Source organism: Hemiscyllium ocellatum, chromosome 19 (genome assembly GCF_020745735.1).
Source record: "Hemiscyllium ocellatum isolate sHemOce1 chromosome 19, sHemOce1.pat.X.cur, whole genome shotgun sequence".
In the NCBI taxonomy this organism is placed as follows: Eukaryota; Metazoa; Chordata; class Chondrichthyes; order Orectolobiformes; family Hemiscylliidae; genus Hemiscyllium; species Hemiscyllium ocellatum.
Window position 1 is genome coordinate 33,549,183 of NC_083419.1, and position 18,153 is coordinate 33,567,335.

Genomic DNA, 18,153 nt, shown 5'->3' on the forward strand with positions numbered 1-18,153 from the left:
CATGGATTGATTGCTCCAGTATCTGAGCAGTCACAAATAGTACTGAGCATTGTGCAACCATCAGCAAACATCCCCACTGCTGAACTTATGATAGAGTGAAGGTCATTGATGGAGCAGCTTAAGATGGTTGCGTTAAGGACACAACCCTGAAGAATTCTTGCAGAGGTGCCCAAGAACAGAAATGATTGACCTCCAACAGCCATTTTCTTTTATGTTAGGCATGACTCCAATCAGTGGAATGCTTCCCCCTCCCACGCCTTGTTTCCCATCAAGTTTAATTTTCCTTGTGTTCTTCAATGCCTCAGTTGGTCAAATGTTATCTTGATGCCATGTGCTAGAACACGAGGACGACTAAAGTGTTACTCCAGTAATCAAGAGGCCAGTGATTGTACAAAGTTATAGATCTGCCTTCTATTCACAGTTAAGCAGAATGTCAAATTATGGTTGTCCATTGGCATTCTCAAGAGCTTGCACGGTTGATGGGAATCTCAGGACTGGAATGCATTATTAACCTGCAATAGACATTTTAACTTCAATTTTATTAATTCTAACTTTTAGTTACAATGCTCCTTTAAGGGGCTGGTATAGTTTAATTTGGTTTAATTTGTCTTCAAGTGGCTTAAAGCCCTTCCTCAGAACATCAAAAAAGGTTTTGCTGAGTATTGCTTATGTCAGTACCTCTAAAGCAGAAAATCCAGAATCATGTCCTATCTTCCACAGATGTGTGGCATAACGTGTCCAAATAGGTTCATCAAAAATTATTTAATTTGCTCATACTATTCAATTCTGACCTCACCTCATGAAGGACTCAGCGAGGCTATATTGTGACTTGATTGGCATCTTGCAAGCTGTGAGATTGTGGCTTCATATAGAAGACAAAAATTACTAGGACATGACTCTGCTAGTTGGGTTGACAGGGCTATCTGGGATCTGTCTCATGTCAAGGTCGTATTGGGCAACCTTACATGAGAATCGGATGACCAATGTGCAGTGGAAGGGATATTGACGTGCTTTAAGCTAAGTATTACCATGTTTCTCAAGCCCCAGCAAAGCTCCTGTCTTCTCAACCAACAAGCAGATGTATCACGACCCTCTGTAAAGGTATTCCTCCAGCTCAATGGGCAAGTTTGTTGGAGTGAAATATAACTTAACCAAAGTTGTGTACTTTCTTTCATTGTTTTCACAATTCTGCTAAAAATTGAGGAAGTGAGGCAAAGGTCAATCTAGTAGTTTTTGTTGTGTTCTGACTAAATACAAAAAAAAGACTCCAGCAGAGATGACTCCATTTGCAACACAGCAACAGAAGCAGCAGCCATCAACAGTGGCCACATAGCTTTCATAAGGAAAAATAACAGAACATGAGTCATCGGGAAGGTGAAGAGCTTTTTTGTGGAATGGAACCTGCAGGCTGAGATGAAATATCTACAAATGACTGAGTGCCACTCCAGAAGATGACTCAGGACATCATGAGTCATCATGCCATATCTATGCTAGTTGCTGGATGAAGACTTGTTGTCATAAGGACTGGGTGGTAATATCATCCTGGTAGCTCTGAGTGTATTGTTGCCCACAATCTCTTTGCCTATGGATTGTTTCAGGGGATGACTGAGGATGCCTGAAGCATTTCATAGTTGTCAATTCAGAAGTGCATCTGAGATGTCATTAAAGCATGATGTGCAAAATATTACTTATTCAACTCACTTTCCCTGAACAATGCCAGTGAAGCAACAATTGCGTTATGATTTTCAATCATTATTGGTTCACTACAAATGGAGGATGTAATCAATTGTACCCACATAGCAATCGGGAGCATCTGATCTTGAATCAACAGTCTTTGTGAACGGAAAAGGATTCCAATTACTCAGTGTTCAAATTATTTGTGACAAAAAAAAGCTAGAAAGTGTAGTTCTGCACTGGATATCCAGGGAAGATGCCACACTTAAGGATATAAATCATGAATGGATTACTTGCATGTTAATTTACCATCTTTGCAGATCCAAATGAAAGAACCAGATCAACACTTCACAGTCCATACTATTGGAAGCATTATCAGTGAGGATGCTCAGGCATTACAAGAGTATAAGATTACAAGGGCTCATCACAGATATGCAGGGACAGTGAGAATGAAAGGAACATAATGAGTAGTCACGGGATGGAGGACTACTTGGTAGCATTCACCCTGATGTGACTCACGTGTCTTTGGTGCAAGGACCATTCTAATACAAGCATCTAAGTGGACTGAAAGTGCTCACTATAACACAGCTGCTTTAGTGCTATCATTGGTCCAGGGAAATGTTTTCATATACATTTTAGTTCTTTCAGAGATGGGATATCAGACCCACATTTATAAGGACAAATCGACATTTTAAATGTTAAGCTAAATCAAAGACACAAATACAATTCAATCCTTGAGGAATGTAGCATATAGCAAGTACAGGACTCAAGCCACTGGGATTATAAAATAACAGGAACAAGAAAAATGTTAACCCAGTTCTATCATCCTGGAAACAGGTGGCCATGAGGTTCTATCTAGCCACTCTGACTGCAAACTACTGACACATTTCCATCTTGTTGACTGTATTGTGGCCCATTTCAAGATCCTCATCCTCATCTTCCTTTTCAGAGGTTTCCTCTCACTCCTGTATCTTCTCCTTTGCTACAATATCTACCCTTTGGTAAACAGCATAGCATAACACTATGATGTGGGACATTATGTGAGAATATACTGCATTACACCACCTAACCAGGCCAGGCATCAGAACCTTCTCTTCATGACAGCCACGGTCTGTTCTACAATGGCCCTGACTGAAATGTGAACCATCCCGTATTCTTCCTTGGTAATGTTTGAGGATTCTTAAATAATCTCACCAGCCGATGTGAAATGGCTATTTCCCTTACAGCCAAGAATCTGGGTGAAGAGATTTAAAAGAGGTTGCCTGGTTTCTGCTAGCATTGAGTGTCAGAGTCCTCTGGCATTTCTTCCTTCACAGATGTGCTCAACTGAGCTTGTCCTTGTGTCTACTTTAACTACTCTGCCTGTTGAATATCTTGGCCTCTGAGATAGTTCTCCTCCTCCTCAAATGTGGTTCTGGTGGAGAGAGGCTCAGGCCAAGGCCTCTTTTGCCATGTCAAGTCCTGCATGCACTAGTGCTACAGAAGACGGAGAACTGGCTGGTAAAGATATGTGTTAGCTTATGCAGAACAACGTGCTCATGCACATCTGAGAAGAGCAGTCCACAGTGCTGCCTCCTAAATTCTGGCCAGTTGGTATGCCCCCATCACCACAGAATTGACCCTGGTCTTCCCCAGCCAGCTCAGTGGTACTTTCCTCAAACAGAACTAAGGATCTGGATATGAGGCAAGTCCCCTGTCTTGGTCGTCTCTGCTCTGTTTTCCTAGTCCTTAGGTATGGATCAACTGCATTGACCTGTGCTGCAATATCAACCCAAGCTGCATGTGTCTGTTGAGATGACCTATTGGTGGAGTCACCTGAGAAAAGGATTTCTCATCTCTCAGTGACCTTGTCCAGCAGCGTCTGGAAAGTTGTGTCAGTGAGTCTGGGAGCCAGCTTCAACTTCAGAGCATCTCTGAGACAACCACCACTTGGGAATATTTCTGGCTTGCATTAGCTGGCCTTTAAATGTGCCAGTAGATTCTTTGCCAGTGGTGATAACTTTCATCTTACACATCACATGAATCAACGAGTAACTTATACAAGCTCTCACTTGCAATGATAATGAGGTATGAAGCTTCTGATCAAGTGACATAATTCACACCGGAATTGGTGGGTGTGACATCGTCAGTCATGCCTGATACCATACTTCAGCGTCAAAATGGAAAGTCACAGTCTAAGGGTGTTTTGAAGAAGTCAGATGTATCTTGACAGAAGTCAGATGTATTTTGACTTCAGGTATAACAGTAAAATACATTCATCTTAAGTGCTACAGAATGATTTTTGCAATTAACATGTTGAGACAATTCACTGATTTGTCAAATTTCACTTTTTGAGGAATTGATCTTTCAGTGATAAAAATGAAATATGTACAAAACAATGAACAGTATGTGTGACTGATAAACTGGTTAAATAAAAAGATAACAATGCATGTTTTGAAGATAGAGTGCAAGTTCATGCATATGTCATTAGACTCACACATTCTACAATAACTATAACTCATATGATCCTACTACCACTATAGATAGTCTACAACTACAGAGCAAATTGGCTCATTTTACATACTGGAAGTTTGCAAAGCTTTCACACCAAGGTTTACGTAATTTCAGTGTGACTCTGGTAAAAATATTTCTGTCCTGGTTTAGTGGCTATTCCTCTAAGTCCATTCATAGATAACTAAACAGTTTCAAAAAGCTGAATGCAGTTCAAGTTTCTGTGTCAAGCTTATTTTGCTACAGTGTTGTCCATTTTACTGGTTACAGACTGGAGGGAAGAAGAATGTAATTTTACATGACATCATTGGATTGATTCTAACTGTGCATGACTGACAATTCCTTGTAAAGTTTGAGTCGTGGGATATTCAAAATGCGGGATGTCCAGATAACTTCTTCCTGGGATATAAATACTGCATCTGTACAAATCAGAAAAGATCTCGCAGTAACTTAAGAAGAAACTTGTCTGTTTAAAATTCCTAATAGGAAAACATTTCTTGGAAAAAGCAGTTAAGATTATTGTAGACTCACATATGGCAAGATATACAAACAATTCTTTTGTCTCCTGGAATGTTTCAAAGCTATTTCCAAAGTGTTAGCTTAAATTCTTTGATAGTGATGGTTGTTTTTTCTTTTACTGTTCACATGAAGAATTAAGTTACAGACTACAGCAAATATGTAATTATACTGTACAATTGCCTTACTATAATTACTGAGAGATTTCCTTAATATATTAAGACTTGAAACAAGATCTATTGTGAAGTTCTGCCACTCACAAAGAATGGAGCAAGAGCTTATGGAGAGACAAGATAATTTCAGCAGTGAACTGAAATTAACAGACAAGTGCTAAATATTTCACAGGCATAGAATATTCTTCCTGCAAGGTAAGGTTAGACCTTCTCAGGAACTGGGAAATTGGACTTAGCCATAAATTGGAAATTTAACACATTAGAACCTGCAAGTACCATTTTAAGAATAATGATTTTCATGCAAGTATGAAAATAGATTGTTAACAAGATGTCCAATCATGAGTACTTTATAACAGAGTTCAATTTTGTTGTCAGATATATGTATTGTTATTTATGACTATAGCAACATCCAAAAACACACAGCACTATTTTCCACACGTATGCTGATGATGCCCAGCTCTATTTCATTACCACAATTCTTGACACCTCCATTGCTCTGAAAAACATTCTAACTTTCTGCTCAACATTAAGTACAGGCAGTGTGGAAATGTCCTCCAAGTAAATATTGAGAAAATAGAAACCATTGCTTTTGGGTCATATCACAAATTCCACTGGTTAGCCATCAATCCCATTTCTCTCAATGGCTAATGTCTAAAACTGAATCACACCATTTACAGCCTTTGCGGTGTATTTGATCCCAATATAATGTTCCAACTACAGTACACACTATTGCAAAAAATGCTTATTTCCACCTCCCTAATATTGTCCCCATTTAAGTTCATTAGCTGTTGAAACACTCATTTGTTTGACTAATCAAATGCACTCTTGTAAATATGAAGACATTCAATACTGTGCTGCCCATGTGCTAGCCACCTGTTCATACTTCACACTGTCCTCAATGACCTACGATGGCTCCTGCTTAAGCAAGACTTAAGGTACAAAATTCTCATTCTTGTTTTCAAATCTTTCCATTGTCTCCCTACGCCTTCTCTCTAAACTGAATGACCTCCCATGTGTTCCTCCGATGCAGGCCTTCAATTCACAATTTCAATCAACCCATCACTGGCAACAGTACCTTAATTTGCTGAGACATTAATCTCTGGAATCTCCTTTTTGAACATCTCCGCCTCTCAATCTTCAAAACCTCTCTGTTTGAACAAGCATTTTGTCATGTACCTTAATATCTCCTTCTTACGGCTTGATGTCACATATCGCTTTGATGCTCCTGTGAAGTGCTTTGGAACACTTTGCAATGCTAAATGTGCTACATAAAAACAAGTTGTTGCTATCGATGGTGGTGATTGTATCAATTCCTCTTCAAATAATTCGCCTTTAAACCTGTGACCCCGAGGATCAGATGTACATGTCAACTGGTGAGTCATTGAGTTTTTCTAACTCAGTGTAGGCACTTCTTAATCAGCAAGGCTAGGAAGAGTCTGATCTGCATGCCTCAGGTAATAATTGGATAAATGAACCACGCCATCATGCAACTCTAGCTGATGTTTTATTTGCAATTACAATGCCTTTGCACTAAACCAAATAAGCTGACTAATTGCCCAAATATCCTGGCACAACAGTTATTTGGGAGAAAATGAAGACTGCAGACACTGGAGATCAGAGTCGAGAGTGTAGTGCAGGAATGATGGAGGGTTTATGCCAGCAACGTCGAATCTCCTGCTCCTCAGATGCTGCCTGACAGGCTGTGCTTTCCCAGCACCACACTCTTGACACCAGTTATCTGGTAAGGTCCATCAATCAATGTTTTTGAAGCAAATTATATTAGTTATTTTATATTTTGAAAAGTGCAATTATTTTGTTTTTGTATAGCTCTAGTTTTGCTTAATGCTTAACAAGTGATGTTAATTCAAGAACAGTGATCGAGCAAATTACATACTTTATACTGCAATTTTAGTGGCAGAAATTATTCTACTCATTTCACTAAACAATTCTGTCAACAGTTTGGAGTTCTCACTAAACACACATCCTATAATCCACTAGACCGTAATTAGTTATGCAGGGGTGTGACTCCAAATGAAGGTGTTGGCATTGTAGCACTCTGTGAAAATATTAACTATGAGTTAACTCCAATTTTCTCTTCTCTAATTAAATGCACATGGTACTAATGAGCTAACCTACTGTTCCTTGATAGCACTAATTAGCTGAGAGGAGAGCACACACTCACACTGCAATTTAAACCTAAAAATAAGGTTGAAAATATGCTAATTGCTGATATAATTTAAAACAGAACAAGTTGAGGAAATTGTCATAATAAGGGGAATGGACCACATTTCGGCAAGATAGTGAACATTTCTTTCTGTTCTTGTCTTGATGCAAAACAACACAAAGGAATGTTTTGATTGGTGTTTTGCAGGGTCACTAAAGTTCCTGTCTTTACAAGTAAACAAGAAAAATGATTCAACTTGAGCATGAATCAAGAAATGCAGTATGTACCACTACCAGTTCCCTGTACAACTCTATGTAACAACATAATCGGATTAGTTATGATTTCCTCTTTTAAATAATACAAATGGAAATGTCTTCCACACTTAATGCAAATCATTGTAAACATGCTTTTGTAGAACCTGCAAAGATAGTTTCATAGTGTGGGCCCTGTATATGTAATTCACCCAGCGTTCTTCCACTTGATCCCAGGGTTAATGTTATTTTAACAGTTGAAGGGACTGCTACAGATCTGCTGTGATGAGTAAGCAAAGATTGTCTACCCCACTTTTAGAGGTCAAAACTCAAACAGCAGGTGTAATCATCAGTGGGCATTAGTCCAGACGTAGCAGGTCTGCTCTCAGCCTGGTAATGAATGTGTAGTAAATGGCAGTTGTTTTTGTTTATCATCTTATACATACTTATTAAGCATGTTGTGCACCAAAGATATTTAGAGCTAGTCATTCATGTTATTATTGCTTGACAACAGAATGTTGTTTTATCATTTAATTGTAGCATGCAAATGTTAAATCATTTAGCAAGCAGCCTTTCTCCACCTTAAGTACTGCATGGTAGTAACTTAAACAAATGGAGTCTTAAAAATAATGCTATATATCATAATCTATTTGAAGAAATCATATGCAGAGCCAATTGTATGAATCCTATTTTACCATTTGTGTGCGTGCACTGGAACATAATATTCACTTTTAAAACAGTACTCAAGTTTCTGAAGATTTTCAATTATTGCTGTTACAATAGATCAGTAATAGCCTGCTGACCTGTAATGTTCGCTGTTTGTCGTTTCCCTTTGGAGATTTCAGACCACTGGTTTGCTGCTGAAGAAGAAGCTGTCTTGCTGCTTGTAGTGCCTGCAAGCCAAAAAAACATTATTATTCATAAAGTTTGTTTCCTTAAGCTGTGATCTCAATTTTCTGACTAATGTCACAGTAATTTTGGATGAACATAAAGTGAAACTACTTTGTGTTTCAATCCACCTTTTTCTACAACAGCCAGTACTTTTCCCTTCAATGTTTATTTTCACGTTATACAGTCATCAGTTATTACTACATCAGTTAGTTTCCCTATGCTTTTAGAACACATTCAAATATTTCTTGATACAAGTTTCTTTTTTAAACCTGAAGCTGACCAGGAAACTGCAACATATGCAGTCAAGAGTTTCTGTAGAACACTACAGGAAGAGCAAATCTTATAGTACATTACAAACTGATGTAAACTGCATCAATAGACTTATTTCCGCTAGGGATTCATCCACTGTGTGTGTGTTCAACAGAAATGACCCCCTCCCCCTCTTATTACCATAGATTTGCATATTCATAATATCATTTTGGTGCAGAAGCGCAAGACTTCAAATGTTACTGGAAGCTGTAATTAAAATTGACAAATCAACATCAGATATCTTGGAAGTGGATTAACGCGGATCCTGTACTGTAGATTGCAGGCAGGGAAAATGCTTACAATATGAAAAACTAGGGTCTTCATTTTAATGATGAAAAAGAAGGGATGTTGCAACAATTTAAAACACAGTTGATTATTTTACTGGAGCTTGTCATCAATGATTACGTATATGTTTTCAGATAAAATGGAATTTTATATCCTTTTATGCCACATGCAATTTTAAATACAAGTATTCTGAGAGATAAGTATAAGTAGAATGATCACACTAAAGCACAATGATTTAATTTTCCGGGCTGTATCCAGGTGTGCAAAAAATACAGCTGGAAATTATATATTTATTTGATGCTGTTGGCAGTACTAAACAAATGTTAGCAAAAACATTTGGCCACAAACACAAAAAGATGCCAGCACTCAAAGGTGTAAATTGTTGCGATACCACCAAATGATTATGCAAAAAAAAGTGAAAGCTTAATGTTAAGTTGGGCGCTTTAATAAGAATCAACCTACTGACAATATAAGCAATGAACAGGTACTACCCATCAAAAACTCCTTGCAACAGACTCCCGAAAAATGTCTTGGTCGGTAGAGATCCATGGAGTCATCAAAAACAAAATCGTTAGCACATGATGTGTGATAAAAAATTTAGGTGCACAGAGTAAAGATTCACTTGATCAATCTGCTTTCAAAAAAACATCCGATTCACCTCTGATGGGGTAAAGCACATTTTTGATTAGAATCAAGGGGTTGGTTTTCTAGTACTTTCTAGTATCCATGACAACAGTTGCTTTGACAGGATGTGCATATGGCATTACACTGCCAGCTGGTGTGAACAATGTTTGAACTACTGCATTGAGATGCTGAGCAAACAAAAAAGTTGCCACGTCTTAACCCTCAGGGAAGCCAGTCATCCCCTGATCAATTATGAAAAGACAGAGAGGGCTGCTACAGTCTGGCTCCAAGCAAGTTTTTTGAGAAGGCAGGCAGACGCACAAAACCAAAGTAAACAAACTGAGTGCAGCAGCACCATCTCCTAACAACATTGATTTGTCTAGCCATAGAAAGCTCTGGTAACAATTTGCTAAGCATATTCCTAACATTTGGAGACTTTTGCAAAACAATCACTTTACTGTTGCATCACTTTTTTTCAAACAGCACATTCTGGGGAAAGTTAAATTTCATACAGATCATATTCAGTAATATTTATTATATTTTGTTACATCATTCAATTTGATAGTCCTTCTCAGTAGTAATTTTTAAAGTTAAAAGGATGAGAACTGGAAGGTGACCACACTTTGAGACGATCCATACATCATATGTGTGACTGCATGCATATTGCACAACGAAAAACAATACGATTTAAGATGATTAGGTTTTATGGAATAAGGTAAACCATCGTGACTGTTTCACATTATGCCGTTTTATGTATTTTAGATAATATGAAACATTTACTTTTAACTCCATGAACCAACACTTAGTGCGGCCTTTTAAAAATTTAAGGCTTAAAGTACCATTGAATAAAGGTACAATTGTAAGCCTTGCAAGAAAAGGCATTGGAAATCTCTGCAATTTAATAGTAACTGAAATGATGAAGTTAAGGTTCTGACTATGGATTACACCCAAAATATTACTCAGCTGTTCCTCTTTGCAGATAATAACAAACTTGCAAGTTGATTCTTTTTTTTAATGTTTGAGTTTTCCAGGTTCATTTAGATTTTTTTTTAAACAAGTCAATTAGTAGAATACGGTTGAAAGCTAGGGTGAATTTTATAGTTCAGTGTTTTATTTTCTTTCGATATCTAACAATCTCCATAAAACTGAATGAAAATCCAACCAACTGAGACTGAAATATATTAATAACAAGTCACAGAAAGGAAACATAGTCACAGACTTATTTAGCGGCTCAATAATTCTCAGCTTACTGAATGCAGCAAAATCCAATATTTAGGCCTAAGACACCTGCTAATGTGTTTGCTCACGAAGCCAACTTGAGATATGAACAAAGAGGTACCTAACTTTGAAATATAAACTGCTGTTCTGAATTAATTATTAGCTTTGGAAAATTGTCAGAAGAAGCAAATAGGAACATAAAATTGCACCCTCAACAAAGAACTTTTCTATTCTTCAAAGTTATTTAAGTAATATTCTGCTAATGTGAAGGTTGATATTACCACTGGCATCCTGAAAGTAACTGCATTGAGACAGACCATGTGTTTATAAATTTTACTGTGTACAATTACTTCACAGACAGTTTAAAATGATTCCAGCAGATAAAGTTTAAGTAGCTCCTACACGATTTTTAATTGCATGTTTGTTTAAAATTTGAATCTGATATCCAGTTGAATGAATCAATTTTTTTTGATGCAGTGAATTATAAGACTTCATTTTATTTACATTATATACAAACACGTGGTCACGCTAACTGTCAATACAACATTTAAAGAAGCATCAATCAAGTCCTTAGGTCTACTGCGATTTCTTTTGAAATCGATCTGAATCTACTCACACCCGTTACATACCAGGCAATGGGAAAATATTATTAAGCTAATTAAGAAGGTAGTTAATATAAAAACACAAATATTTGAATACCATGCAGTGTAATACCTAATGAGTGCATCATAAAGCAATATTAATTGCAATCAAGTGATACTTAGCAGTTACAGTTGTGATGCTTGAAAGTGCTTTGAAGTAAAATGAAATGTGTAAAATGAATACTTCTAATAACGTCATTTAACCATGAGCCACAAGGACTATTTGTACACCTAATCTATCATTCATTTTAATCTTGCTTTATAATATGCAGTGTTAAATATTTAAGCACATTTTTTGCAGATGTTACGTGACTTATGTGCATTTTCCAAAGCTGCAACTGAAAGTTCATCTTAAAGTAATTTCCGACAAGACATAGCTTACATTATTTGACACGTAAATGTTATTGTATTTTCATATTTTATTGGCAAGATGTGTTTTGAGTATTAACTACGAAATAAGAATTTAGTTGAGGTCTGACAAACTTTGTTTTCCAGTTGTGAAATATCTATTGCTAAACAACCTTCTAAATTTTGAATAAAGTTATTACTTACCACTTCTGCAGCATCACTTGGAAAAAAGTAAAGGAGCAATAAGTAAAATATGTTTTTTTTAATTATGAGAAAAAATGGTAAATACAATTTTCTGCAAGTAAGATGCCGCTTATGACTATAACTGAAAAATATGCCTGTTTAACCTATCAGCATGTCACATTTCAGACGTTAAAATGAAAAATGACATCTACACCCATTAATATCTTCAATGTATAAACAGCACAGTACGACACATTCTCGAGAGCTCAGCTGAAGGCTACGAAATCTCTCCCTCTCTCAAACATAAATAATGAGGCACTCAGAAGCATATTTGATGTTGATATTCATCTCTGAGAAAAACACTGCAGCCCAGGCTTCTTATGAAAACAGATGCAGCCCGAATGGATCTCCTGTAATTGGTTTCAGATAGCAAGGTCAGAAGAAATGCAATACAAGAAACTGTTATGAGGAACAGGGAGAAACACGAATGTTTACACAGGCACTCCCCAGTGCACACTGACAGGATAAGTACTCTTTCCAAATAGCCAGTCTGAAAGAAAATTTACCACAAGGCAAGCTGATGCTTACCACCTTTCATTTTGTTTAAATTCACCAATAATTTGACCAATAAAACTGGACTGCACAGCAAACAAATAAAAAAAAGACTTGTTACTTGTTACCCCAGAATATCAACCAATTCAATCACCTTAAGTCAGCACGCTTTTATAATGAGACAGATAAATTTGTGTGTATGTATCATCATTTCTTATATGAATGAGTTAAATGAGATAAATTAATATCAATATTCCAGGAAGAAGAAGCCTGAACATTTGGAATTACACCTGGTAGTGTAAAGACAAATTAACTAACATGACTTCTTAAAATTTTCTACTCACTGATTAAGACCCTCAATCTTAATATCTAAATATGGAAGACTTTGATTTAATCACTACTACAACTCAAGCTTCACAATATTAATACTTCACAAAATGTACAGAATTAATTACTAATAATAAATTAGAAATTTGCAAATGTGCATGCAACATATGTGCAGCCAGAACAAGATTTAATGATAACCAAAATATTCATATTTAAAATACTAAGTGGTCAAAACTGAGTGAAGGAGGATCAAGAAGCTCTATGGCTTTTATTTCCTGTGTCACAAGTTTATGCAAATAGTTTATCATTTTATTCAAAAACATAGATGCAGAATGCAACAAATGCCCCTTTTTTTGCTTTGAGCATAAACATTCAGGGTTAACTAAAAAAGGAATGTCCAGAAGGACAGGCTACAGAAAGGGAACAACATTTATTTCTTCCAGAATATTTTTTCCAAACTAGAAATATTACAGAGCATGATCTGGCATGGCAGTCAGATCTGTACCTGCCAGTGCTGTAAAATGACAGGAACTCTGGGTCCCTATCTGCCTGTAGCAATATCTTTGCTACACTGATGTTCAACTGGCACATCTGCTGGAGCCATTCTAACTCTGTTGAGAGGCATAGCTTGTCAACATCAGTGTTATCTTTTAGTGGAGAGAGTGCAAACTCAGTTCTATCACAAGTTACATGTTTAGATCTAAATCCCTGAAGCTCTAAAACATTTGTGAAAACAATAACTTGCCACTGATAAGAGTTTGTACAAAGATATCTTTAGTAGGAAATTTGTTTTAAATTTCAGAAATGTTCCTTTTATTCCACATTCTTGTATAAACACTTGTATTATGACACAAACTGCCAAATGTGGGTTTCCTCCATGTGCAGAATTTCTTTTCCTTACATGCAGTGCTGCATCTAGTCGCTTCAATCACTCGAAAGTGAACTTCACTCATTAAAAAATTTCCCATATTGTAGAAAGACAATCACAATTTCACAAATCAAGAAAGAAGGAAGTCCAAAGGGTTACAAGAAATACAAATCAGTCTACACATTTAAGGTGATTGTAAATGCTAAAAACTAGGTTCTTGCATCCTTCAGACTTATTAATGCTAACCTTTCAGAACTAGAGTAAGACATTGGTTTAATCATATCGGTTTAAATCCTCATGCTGATAACAGAATGTTGCTCTGATTTATTGCTTTTGTCAAATAAAGTCTGTAATAAAAAGTGTAGGGTAGGACTTGGCAAACTTATTCTGCTAGAGCAACTTCATCTCCAAGGTTTTATTACTTCTGGACACATATTCAGAGATGAATAGAGAAAGATACATACAAACACTTTAAAGTATAGTTATTTTCAAAAGAGCCGAGTCAATTAATTTCCTTTGATAATCTACACATGAATATATGTGAATTTAGTTTCATTGTACACTATCTTAATATTCTCCTAAACTCATTTACTTTTTTATAAGTGAAATCTTTATTGAGAATAAACAAATCAACGTGCTTCTAGAAGAGACTAAGCTCCCAAAATTCTTGCTATTTGAAATGACTGTTCGAGAGATAGAAAAATACCATTTTGAAAAGATTGTTAGGCAACAAGTTGCAGGCAAACATTCCATTTTCAAAACAGCCAAGTGATATATATTTCAATAGGGCAAAATTTGAGCATTGCAAACAAGAGACACATTTCTCTCCATGTCATTTTATTGCATCTTTTTGTCTTTCACCCATCTGCACAATTTGCAAGAATACTGGTTCAAGGGGATAGCAACCATTGTTCTGAATGATAAAGAAATATTGATTGCAGGAACATGCACTTTGATTTGAGATGTTGCCATGGAGAATGAACCAACTAATTATGACTGACAATTAACAGATAGCCTTGGTACAAATTTTAAACTAGGCAGGTTGACTGTAAATAATCTGAAAAGGAACCAGCGGATAGCTGTCACCTATTTTGTTTGGTTAAAATAGAGGGCAGCACAGTGGCTTGCACTGCTACCTCACAGGCCAGGGACTGATTCCACCAGTCTGTGACTGTGTGGGGTTTACACATTCTCCCTGTGTCTGCCTGGGTTTCCTCTGGGTGCTCCAGTTTCTTCCTACAATTTAAGATTTGTGCAGATTCGCCATGTAGATTGGCCATGCTAAATTGCTCATAGTGTCCAGGAATGTGTAAGTTGGGTACACTTCATATGTGTTTGGTTAGAATGCTCTTCAGAGGGCTGGGGTGGGTGAACGGCCTGCTTCTGCACTGTAGGGATTCTATGATTTGAAGCACATGTTCTTTCTGCCTGCAAAGAGAGAGACAATAATATATCTCTGTGTACCTCATCTTGTCCATGATGGCCTCTGCACAACATAAACTGACCAAATAGATGCATGACTTGCTAAGACCACTCTTGATTACATTTTGCAGTTACATGGTGAAGAATTCCTTCACATTTCCAAAGACTGTAGAGATTTGCATATCAATAGCCAAACAGCGTCCACATGCACATTTGACATTATTAGCCTGCTCACTAAAGTACCATTCAAAGAAGCAATGGACATCTGGCCTGCAGCACTATATCACACTGAACTAGACTGCCACCAATCAGAAGGTTTAAAAAGGACATGAGGGGCAATGCTTTTACACAAGTATGTGGAATGAACTGCCAGTGGAAGTGGTGCATGTGGGTACAGTTACAATATTTAAAAGACATTTGGATAAGTATATGAACAGGTAAGGTTTGGAGGGATATGGATCAAACACAGGCAGGTGGGACTGGTTTAGTTTAGAAACATGGTCAGCGTGGACCGGTTGGACCAAAGGGTCTGTTTCAATCCTGTATGACTCATTGTGTGGACCAATAAGACACAGGAGTTAGCATTGACCAGAAACTAAACTGAACTTGAACTGAATATAAATACTGTACCTGGAAGATCAGATCAGAGGTCAGAAATTCTGCAGCAAATAATTCATCTCCTGACTCCCTAAAGCCTTGTCCACCATGTACAAGACACCAACCAAGATACACTATAATGAAACACTGTCCATTTTCCTGAATGAGTATAGTTTCAAACACACTCAAAAAGCTTGTCAGACAGGCTCACAGTGATTCACAGCTACAGACATTAAGACACAGAACACTATTCTTTGCAAACAGAACAGTCAAAACTGGGACACAGTGTAAAGTACTCTGAGAAGGCAGGGCTGCATGATGATTGACATATTGGGTGATCAATGGTAGAAATCTGAGGAAGGGGCAGTAGCAGGTAGAAGTCACTTAATGACATTTCCCAGTACATGTCCAGCTAGAGCTGGCAGTGCTGTTTTGTAGATCATTTATAAGACATTATGCCTGTTGTGGTGCAGTGGCAGTGTTCCTACCTCTGAAACAGGAGGGCCAGCTTCAAGTCCCAACTGCTCAGAGGTGAGTAATGATAGCGCCAGTCAGTTCAATTAGGAAATATAAATCATCAGCAGTGGAATTACTGATGGCAAAAAGGTAGCAACAACTCTGGCAGAGGTCAAAAGAGCTGGAGAAGTATACAGGTTCACTGTATGTAACACAATGCAACGCAATGGGGATTTACAAGAAGGGGGCATTTCACAGATTTTCTCACCTCAGGTCTGGTTTATACCTGGTAAAAATGAAACATGTAAGAGCTGGACATTTTAACTAGTTTTATAATTTTTTTCAGGCACTGGCACATTTAATTAAAAATCAGGACTGTCCCAGAAAAATCAGGGCGCCTGGTTATCCTTGCATGCCATGCAGTGAAATAAGTTAAATAGGTGAGCGACAGCACACATTGATTAAAAAAGGCCAATTCATAGATTGTCCAGAATAGTTTAAGAATGTCTCAAGGCATATTTGGAATTTACATATAATTAAATGAGCAAAATGTTACCTACAACAGCAAAACAACCAATACTTGAGAACAGGGCACACACTATGTTGGTGACAGATCTGCCAGTACTCATTTACCCAGTATCTGTGATAGATCATACAAGAGCATAGATCTTCTATTTCTTTTTTGTATGTTCACTTTCAGCCTGGATATGCATTATAAAAATTTAAATCCAATATTTTTATTGATCACAGAATGTTAAATTAGAATCTTCTTTCACACCCTATGAGTACTGGTGAATATTCTCACGTTGGCGAAATAAATACAAATATGAGTTACATTATTTCTATAACACTTCGGGTGATTGTCAAGTGTTTTATGTCCAATCAAGCACTTTTGAAGTGTAGTCACTGTTGTAATAAAGGAAACATAGCATCCAACTCATGAACAGCAAACTCCTGCAAAAATAAATGTGATAAAGACCTGATAACCTGCTTCTGTGATGTTGATAGAGGCCAGGTAACCAAAGCTAAGTCCCCTGCTATTACAATAATGTTCTACAATCAAGTCAAGTTACACTCAAACTTTTCCCACCTGGGACTCTTCTGTTCCTGGATCCGACATGCAGTAGCTCTCCCTGACACAACTGCTAACATCAACAACTTATGCAACACTGGGTTAGAATGCTGCCAGCATTTAAATGTCATCATCCCACCTCAACTTTTGAACACTTTTGAATCACTCATATGCCTCCAAACTCCTGGCTGGATTGAGGGACCAAAGTAAAAGTGTGGTAGGAGTGAGGTGGTAGGAAAGTATTCAGTTCCTATTTTAAAGGAGTGGAGGAGCCTCAGCCCTTGACCTTGTCCAACAGGTACGAGATTCTTGCTCCCTGTTCGGCTGAGGAAAAGGGCTCTGGACAGGATGAGCCAACTAACCAAGGCACCATGTGCAGAAGGCCATTCAAGAGGGGGGAGCTAATAGACAAGTAGTGGTTATAGGGGATTCTATAATTAGGGGGACAGATAGTATCCTTTGCAAGCCGGATCGGGAGTCTCGCATGGTGTGTTGCCTGCCCGGTGCCAGGGTGCGGGACATCTCCGACCGGCTTGAAAGGATATTGGAGCGGGAGGGGGAGGATCCAGTTGTTGTGGTCCACGTTGGTACTAACAACATAGGCAAGACTAGGATGGAGGACCTGTTTGGGGATTACAAAGCACTAGGCAGGAAATTGAAGCACAGGTCCTCAAGGGTCATAATCTCCGGATTACTGCCCAAGCCACGTGCCAATTGGCATAGAGACAAGAAAATTAGGCAAGTAAACACGTGGCTAAGGGACTGGTGTGGGAAAGAGGGATTCCACTTCATGGGGCATTGGCATCAGTTTTGGAACAGGGGGGATCTGTACCGTTGGGACGGTCTCCACTTGAACCGATCAGGTACAAATGTTCTAGCGAAGAGGATAAATAGGGTGATCAGTAGGACTTTAAACTTCTGAGTTGGGGGGAAGGGAAAGTGAAAGCGACAGGGAGTATGGCGTTAAATGGAAAGATAAGCAGCAGGATAGCATGTGTGCAGGCGGATTTAAAATTGAGGCAGACTGAGAATGCAGAAAAAAGCAAGGATAACTTAGGACATCATATGACTTCCAACATCTCTAATGATAAG

General features: G+C 37.8%; 1 protein-coding gene across 6 annotated transcripts in view; it reads right to left on the reverse strand.

Annotated features, from left to right (window-relative positions):
* Window positions 1-18,153, reverse strand: part of foxp2 (forkhead box P2) — a 798,642-nt gene that overhangs the window by 168,422 nt on the left and 612,067 nt on the right. For all 6 annotated transcript variants that reach the window (XM_060839811.1, XM_060839807.1, XM_060839808.1 and 3 more), the window contains one exon: window positions 8,072-8,161. In XM_060839811.1, the coding sequence (XP_060695794.1) occupies window positions 8,072-8,161 (90 nt within the window). The remainder of the gene's footprint in view (window positions 1-8,071; window positions 8,162-18,153) is intronic.